The 7,881-nt window shown below is 44.7% G+C and overlaps 2 protein-coding genes across 2 annotated transcripts; both read left to right on the top strand.

Annotated features, from left to right (window-relative positions):
* Positions 1–380: 380 nt before the first annotated feature.
* LOC136475928 (uncharacterized) lies at positions 381–3,222 on the top strand. Its single transcript, XM_066473589.1, has 7 exons — positions 381–680; positions 788–848; positions 2,234–2,328; positions 2,405–2,438; positions 2,588–2,642; positions 2,741–2,783; positions 2,977–3,222. The coding sequence occupies exons 1-7, from the start codon at positions 606–608 to the stop codon at positions 3,046–3,048; spliced, it is 435 nt and encodes a 144-aa protein (XP_066329686.1). The 5' UTR covers positions 381–605; the 3' UTR covers positions 3,049–3,222.
* A 177-nt stretch (positions 3,223–3,399) lies between these two features.
* LOC136475927 (glycerophosphodiester phosphodiesterase GDPDL7-like) lies at positions 3,400–7,595 on the top strand. The gene is made up of 9 exons (XM_066473588.1): positions 3,400–3,787; positions 4,096–4,216; positions 4,400–4,696; positions 4,858–4,967; positions 5,062–5,563; positions 5,714–6,043; positions 6,155–6,294; positions 6,411–6,891; positions 7,038–7,595. Exons 2-9 carry the CDS (start codon positions 4,114–4,116, stop codon positions 7,427–7,429), a joined length of 2,355 nt encoding a protein of 784 aa, XP_066329685.1. The 5' UTR covers positions 3,400–3,787; positions 4,096–4,113; the 3' UTR covers positions 7,430–7,595.
* The last annotated feature ends 286 nt before the right edge of the window (positions 7,596–7,881 follow it).

The raw sequence follows: 7,881 nt of genomic DNA, 5'->3' as shown, positions 1-7,881 counted from the left end.
ATCCGAAATAAAAGATAGCTATGTTCAAATAACAATTAAAAAAGCTGCTGGAAGGCATTTTTTCACTAAAATGTCTATTCCTAATGATTAGAAAAGATCCAGAGAGTTTCTTGGAATTGCTCTTATCCTACTTTCAATAACTTCTTGTTAAAACGAATAAACAAAGATGTCCTTATATAAAAACCAGATGAGCTCTTGAAGATGCTCTCAGCTGTATAAACACAATAAATTAATAATATTATATAGAATTAGCAAATAATTTATTTTGGTTTTAATCGCAAAAAAAATATTTTGGTTTGATGAATATGATAGCCAAAATAATCATATAACTCGTATATATTATCTTTAGTAGGCGATCCACGCGCCCGTTCATCCTTCCATCTGACGGCCGCGAATCCGTATCGGAGTGCTCCTTCGCAGCCACAAGCCCACGCCGCCCCCACCTCGGCGGTCGCCACCTCAAGCTCTTGCCGCGTCTTCCCGTGCCGCCGCGAGCGCCCCCAACCAGGCAACCAGGCAACAACCAACACTGCCGCAGCACGGGCGAAGCCCGGTCCCGTCCTCCTGGTCCCAGCGCCGCCTCCTGCCTCATCGCGCCCCGCTCCATGGCCGCGAAGTGGGCCCAGAAGACCGTCGTTATCCCCACACATCGGCGGGGCTGCCACCTCATCACCCCCAAGGTCCCATCCGCTCTCTCTCAAGTCTCACCCGCGGCTTCTCGTACTCGCACTTCGTGGCCTTGGTACTGAGATCCCCTTATCTTATGTTCCTCCGGGTGCTGCTGCAGATTCTGAGGGAGATCGAGGGCGACCTGGCCGGGTTCAAGTGCGGTCTGGCGCACTTCTTCCGTATGTTGACACATATACCTACTTATTATCATGCGTTTCTAGACATTTCCATGTTGGATCGTTCTTGCTTACATGCCTACATGCCGTAAGTTGCTATTAAGTTGTAGTATTACAGATAGTTTTATGTAAATCTGACAGGGTGGGTGAGGGATAGAAATATAGAATTGATGGAAATTTACTGAACTGAACTGAACTTCACTCGCTGTATCAAAATTTGGCAGCCTCGAGGCGTCTTTTAGTAAAAAATCACTCGGCTTATTCGGTCAAACCAGCAGAACTTCAGGGATCTTAGTGTGGCTTATGAACTGTTGATTATGTTTAAGCCACGTGTTGATGCCATTTAGTGGATGGAAATTCTGTGTAGTAAGCTGAAACTGTGCCATGGCTTCTTCTTGGTTTTGGAGATCAAGTGCTCGAAGTAAATAGAAATTCTTCTTTTGGCTTCTCTGAACACAAGAAATTTTCTCAGAAGAAAGAACAGGCATCTAGATGACTACAATTGTGTTCTGTGCAATACCTCCAGTGAAGAAACTCTCTTCCATCTCTCTTTTGAATGCCCTTTTAGCCTTCTTTGCTGCAATTTGCTAAACATCCACTGGAATTTGTCCCTCCAGTCACTGGACATGATCATTGACGCCATGGATGCCTTTGGAAGAGCCATCTTTAAAGAAATCATGATAGTAGCCTGTTGGTCAATCTGGAAGCATAGAAATAGCATCATATTTGACAATGGAAGTGTCTCCCTAGATCGCTGGAAAGCTACTTTTCGGGAGGAGCCAAGTGTAAAGGGTGATCTTATTATTTGGGTAGAGAATTTCCAATATTTTTTTTTTAAAAAAGGGGCGTACCCAGTGCGGAGAGCTCTGCTCTGTGCGGGGTCTGGGGAAGGGTGTCAGTGGCAAGCCTTACCCTCGCCTGTGCAATGCGAGGAGACCGCGACTCGAACCCGGGACCTTCTGGTCACAGGCGGTAAAACTCTACCGCTTGCACCAGGCCCGCTTCCAATAGTTTTTTCTGTTTTCTTTTTTCTCTTTGGGCCTAAGGCCTTGTAAAATGTATATACCCTTTTATCAATGAAAAAATTAGGCAGGGGGCTCCCCTGCCATTCTGTTAAAGAAAAAACTATGTTATATATATGTCCGAAGCATTCATTGAATCTGTGGTATTGCTAGTACTAGCACAGAAGTTCAATATTGATTCAACATGTTCTGAAAAAGAAATAATTCAATGTAGCCGTGCAACTGCACAAGCAGTTTGCCTAATTTGGAGTAAAAGTCGTGGCCTTTTTTTTGTCACCATTGAAATGCATATTCATGAGCTGACAAGCATGTAGATAAGAACTGTTCCTTGCATTTTAGTGTTAATGAATTATTTTCGTTTTGCAGTGCAGCACACAAGCGCATCGCTGACCATCAACGAGAACTATGACTCTGATGTGCAGGCTGACACTGAGACTTTTCTTAACAGAATTGTTCCAGAGGTCAGTGGCCTAGATTTTTCTCTTCTCTTTTAAATGGTACAATTAAAATGCTGCTTCCTTATGTCATCATTTTCAGGGCCACAATGCTCCTTGGAAACACACTATGGAAGGTTAGTTAAGTCTCAATGGTGTTAATTTTTGCAAAAATTCACTGAACTTTTGGGTAGTGTATTCATAAACTACTCATATGGGTCATTGGTTATGAAAACTGTACCGCTTTCTTTGTGATAATACAGTGAGAGTTCTGTTCTAATTACAGGACCTGATGACATGCCAGCACATATTAAATCTTCTATGTTCGGTTGTGCCCTAACGTACGTGGTTCGGTTCCTCACTCCCTATTTCCTCCCTCCATTATGTTATTCTTCTACTGTGTAGAAGTTTTTAACTGTTTGCATCTTGCTCTATGCAGGATTCCTATAACTGATGGACGTCTCAATATGGGCACTTGGCAGGTGAGGGAAATATATATCCCTTCTCACAATTGAATATCTGATATTCAAGCTTAGTTCATGTATCTCAATTTGCATTGGTAATACCATGATTAGGTAACACCTGGCAAACGGGTGTGAGCTTTAGGAGCCATCTGAATAGTATAACAAACTGCATGTATTCAAATTGCCAAATCTTATTTGGGTTCTGTTTCAGGGCATATGGCTGTGCGAACACCGTGACCATGCCAGCCCTCGCAAAATTGTGATTACTCTCAACGGTGTCTAACTTGAAGATCTTAAATGCTGCCAGGAAATAGGGCAAATGCAATTGGGACCTGAGTGTAAAATTAGGACTCTGTTTCAAGTGTATGTTCAGTTGTAATATATGGATGTATGCTATAAATTCCAATAAGTTCACCGTGTTAATATTTCGTGTGTGATTATTGGCTTAGGTGATCAATACTATGCTGTTGAACTTATTTTTTTAATCACTATGCTTTGCAGCATTTTGTAGAAATTTGTGAAATTTACAGACAGGAAAAACTGCCATATGCTTTCTTTCATAAGAGGGCTGTTACAAAAAAGTCTTAAAAAATGTGGGAGCTGAGCTGTTCTTAATGCCTGATGTGTTCAACAACCATTTAAGAAGGCTGCTGTTACAAGGACATGTGTGATCGGTTACACAGTAAAAGCAATGACTAGTTGTGCTTCAAGCGTCAAAAATTGTCCCCCAATGAAAACAGGCAGATGGATGCAGTACGTGAAGTATCACGCCTCTCATTTTCCCCTTTGGGAAAAGGAGCATATGTAACAAGTTATTTTTGTGAGTTGGAGCTCTAAATTAAGCCTGCTGCTGAATGGTGGCCATCATTCAGGAGCCATCTAATTTTAGGAGGTTTTTCTTTGTCTGGAAACCTCCTCCTTTGTCTCCTCTCCACAATCTGATATAGGGTGCCTGCGGACCTTAGCCTCGGTGGGGCCGGAGAACAGCTTCTCTCAATTTTCTTCTTGGAGTTTCATGTGAGGTATGTTTCCTGAAATCTTTGCGTTTCAACTTTTGCTTGGATTTGTCTGAAATTTCATGTGTGGTGCAAGGTCGCCGCTCCCCTTAACCAATTAATCATGTTCATTGAACGTTAGTAGACTTCTCCGATCTTTTTTTTAATTCTTTTCCACTGCTTACATTTTTTGTTTATGAATGCATGTTCTTTGTTTCCAGTTATTGTCTGGATTCCTGAAGTACCTGATGACTCTCTTTCCTCTCAAAAGAGAGAGTAGCAGATTACTTGTTACTGCGTTTTTCAGGAGCTCACAAAATTGCGCTGTAATGTAGGGTGCTCCTCCTGACCAAATGGGAGCAAGCTATCCTCACATGTTTTTGATCCTCTTACTGCTTCATGGAGCCAATGCTGCTTCGAAACCTCCAGCAGGGCCAAAATGGCAGACTCTGAGCGGTATATTTCTTTTTTTCTTGTTGTTTACTTATCAGGATTCAATCAATCAGCATTTGCCACAGAGATTTGCTGATTTTTCTACTGCAATGTCTACTCTGTCACTTATCAAGTTTCAAGTGTTCTGTTTCTACAATTGCAGTGCCACGTCGCTTAGCTGCTAATGCTATTGCTATCATCTTACAGGTGGTCCCCCTCAAGTCATAGGTCGAGGAGGATTCTCTGGCTTGTTTCCTGACTCGAGCCAGTTTGCCTACCAGTTTGCCTTGACTGCCTCCTTGCCTGATGTCGTTCTGTTATGTGATCTACAATTGTCAAGCGACCGCATAGGCTTCTGCAAAACAGGGTTGACCCTTGATAACTCGACGACTGTCTCTGAGATCTTCCCCAAGATGGAAAGGACATACAAGCTGCACGGAGAAGATGTCCATGGCTGGTTCTCTCTAGATTTCACTGCAGACCAGCTGGCGCAGAATATCACATGTAAGCAGAAAAGAACCCTCTGATTACTTCTGCTCCATATGGATGACGTTTTGCCAAAAAAAAAGAGGGGGGATTAAGATGGAACTAACCATTTTGAAGTATTAGTTTCTTCCTGTCAGAATTGTACTGGCTTGACATGCTTTGCTTTGGTAATCCCTCAGTGATCCAGAACATCTTTTCGCGCCCAAGCACATTTGATGGCTCCCAGCGTATGTACACGCTTGATGAAGTTGTTGAACTCCACCCCCCTCAAATATGGCTTAATGTACAGGTAAATGTGATTCCAGTCAATTCACGAGCCTTCCCTCTTCTTATTTCAACATGTTATGCATCTAACTTGTAACGCGACTTGTTCACTTCTGCAGTACAATTCATTCTTTTTGGAGCACAAATTAAGTAGCGAAGATTATATATTAGAACTACCAAAAGATACTCTCTCTTACATCTCCTCACCGGAGGTTGAATTCTTGAAAAGCTTGGGTGGGAAGCTCAAGAAAGCCAAGACAAAGCTCATCTTCCGGTTGCTCAATGAAAACATTGAGGAGCCTTCAACCAAGAAAACATATGGGGAACTTCTGAAAGATCTAAAAGCCATCAAGGAATTCGCAGCTGGGATTCTTGTGCCCAAGACATACATCTGGCCAGTGGAAAAGGATCAGTACTTGGCGCCATCGTCCACCAGTTTGGTCAAAGATGCTCATGCCCTCGGACTGGAAGTGTATGCATCCGGATTTGCCAATGATATCGTCTTGAGTTACAACTACAGCTATGATCCCACTGCAGAGTACCTGCAGTTCATAGACAATCCAGACTTCTCTGTCGACGGTGTGCTCACGGACTTCCCGGTCACCGCATCAGGAGCTGTTGGTAAGAACTATTCAATGTTGAAACTGGAAGGAGCTAAAACTGTTGTCCATCATGATAGAAACCTGCACATTATGTGCTACTCCGTAGCAGCTTACCATCTTTTCCAGTTTTCCTCCTTTTAAAGTCTCAAGGGTTTTTGCTTTTTTTCAGCTTGCATGGCTCATTCCAAGGGCAATCCTCTACCACCTCCTGGAAAAAGCAGGCCGCTGATCATCACCCACAACGGCGCGAGCGGCATGTTCGCTGGCAGCACAGATCTTGCCTACCAGGAGGCGATCAAAGATGCCGCTGACATCATCGATTGCACGGTTCAGATGTCAAAAGATGGAACGGCCTTCTGCATGCACTCTGCTGATATCTCCAGCTCCACGACGGCGGCCACCGCTTTCGCGTCCAAAGCCTCCACTGTCCATGAGATCCAGAATAAGTCTGGCATTTTCTCGTTCGATCTGTCATGGAGTGAGATCGCAACCTTGAAGCGTATGTGAAGAACATCTGTTTGCTTGTTCATAGTTTTAATTTTTCCCCTACAATGTCATGTCATATTTGCTCATGCACTGACAACCATTCCCCCCCTCTTGATCTGAGCAGCCGCCCTCATCTCTCCGTTTGCTCAGGCAGGCCTGCAAAGAAATCCTCTAGCGAAGAATGCCGGCAAGTTGATGACTTTGCCCCAATTCTTAGACTTGGCCAAGGCCAGCAACATCACCGGTATACTGATCGAAATAGAGGTAAGAAATAAGCATTCAGTTCGTCCTACGTTAGGGGGTTGTTTCTTTCGGTCCTGTCTGTTTCACACACAAAAAAATATCGATCAAGCATTCTTGTGGCCGATGCACACATGCAGCATGCTTCATACCTCGCCAAGAGAGGGATCGGCATGGTGGAGGCGGTGTCTAGCGCGCTGACCAAGGCGGGCTACGACAAGGAGACCAAGCAGCAGGTGTTCATCCAGTCCGACGACTCCTCGGTGCTCGCGGCGTTCAAGAAGTTCACGACGTTCAGGAGGGTGCTCAACATCGAGGCCAAGATCAGCGGCGCCTCCAAGCCGTCGGTGGAGGACATAAAGAGGTTCGCGGACACGGTGAGGATCCACCGGAACTCGGTGGCGCAGATCACCGGCTACTTCATGACGCACTTCACCGACACGGTCGGCAGCCTACAGGCCGCCAACCTCACCGTGTTTGTCGGCGTGCTCAAGAACGAGTTCATGAACCTTGGCTTCGACTTCTTCGCTGACCCGACGATCGAGGTCGCTACCTACGCTTTTTCGGTGGTGGCCGATGGGATCGTCACGGACTACCCTGCCACTGCATCTTCCTACTTCAGTGAGTATCTGATATAGCCTGACAGCCAGCTATGAAACACTGGACATTTCTCACGAAAAATCTCAGATGATGCAGCTATTACCAAATACGTATGTCTTTTGTTTTCAGACAAAAAGCTTTCAACCATTACTATGTATGAACTGCAGGGAGTCCATGCAGTGACATGAAGCTGAACCTGAGCTTCTCGATCCTGCCTGCACAACCTGGCGCTCTGGTCAACCTGGCAGCCCCCGGGATGTTGGCTCCGGCGGGAGCGCCGTCACCGTTGCTCCAACCTACTGACGTCGTGGACCCGCCACTGCCTCCGGTTAAAGCTGTGATCGCCGCTGACGCGCCGGCGCCAGGGGCGGCTGACAACACCTCCTCGGCGTTCAGCTCCAACGCGGGGAATGGCCTCATTGTGGGCCGGCATCGTGGCCCTCTTGTCCCTGACCTTTCTGCACTGATCCTTTCTTGGTGGCTTCCATTGTACTCCCACATGTTTTCCTTCTTGCTCTCTGTGTTACCCTCTTACATCCTCAAATGTGCTGTAACATAATGTTCCTTAAATAGATATCATTAACCTGCACATAAATACAGATCAGAAAAAATTTACCCTGCACGAATTCATGTTTGGATACTACTGACAGTATTTTCTTTTTTCGCCCTGTTCGTTTGGGCTGATTTGGCTTATAAGCCATGGCTGAAAGTACTGTTGGCTGGTTTGGTGTGAGAGAAAAATACTGTTCGTTGGCTGATAAGCCATGGCTTATAAGCCATGGCTTATAAGCCAGATAGGAGCAAGCGAACAGGCTGTTTGTTGGAAAAGTCCAAATTATTACTAGTTTAGTCTATGTTTAGATAGCCCCAAACTAACATTTGGTTCAGTTTACTTTCTCAAGTATTTCAATTTGTCCAATTTATCTCTTAATAATATTTGTTTTTCTGTTTCCCTACGTTTCAGTTGGTTTTTAATTTCAAAATTTATGAGGTAATTAATAACACTTATGT

Source organism: Miscanthus floridulus, chromosome 8, assembly GCF_019320115.1.
Source record: "Miscanthus floridulus cultivar M001 chromosome 8, ASM1932011v1, whole genome shotgun sequence".
Lineage (NCBI taxonomy): Eukaryota > Viridiplantae > Streptophyta > Magnoliopsida > Poales > Poaceae > Miscanthus > Miscanthus floridulus.
The sequence above is the reverse complement of the archived record's forward strand: the minus strand, read 5'-3'. Positions and strand labels throughout refer to the sequence as shown.

What these genes read in the sequence shown, in the direction of transcription:
- LOC136475928 (XM_066473589.1), top strand. Translation starts at nt 606, where the DNA reads ATGGCCGCGAAGTGGGCCCAGAAGACCGTCGTTATCCCCACACATCGG. An exon ending in CGGTCTGGCGCACTTCTTCC is followed by an intron (nt 849 to 2,233) that starts GTATGTTGACAC and finishes TTCGTTTTGCAG; the next exon opens with TGCAGCACACAAGCGCATCG. An exon ending in TTAACAGAATTGTTCCAGAG is followed by an intron (nt 2,329 to 2,404) that starts GTCAGTGGCCTA and finishes CATCATTTTCAG; the next exon opens with GGCCACAATGCTCCTTGGAA.
- LOC136475927 (XM_066473588.1), top strand. Translation starts at nt 4,114, where the DNA reads ATGGGAGCAAGCTATCCTCACATGTTTTTGATCCTCTTACTGCTTCAT. An exon ending in AAATATGGCTTAATGTACAG is followed by an intron (nt 4,968 to 5,061) that starts GTAAATGTGATT and finishes TCACTTCTGCAG; the next exon opens with TACAATTCATTCTTTTTGGA. An exon ending in GTATACTGATCGAAATAGAG is followed by an intron (nt 6,295 to 6,410) that starts GTAAGAAATAAG and finishes GCACACATGCAG; the next exon opens with CATGCTTCATACCTCGCCAA.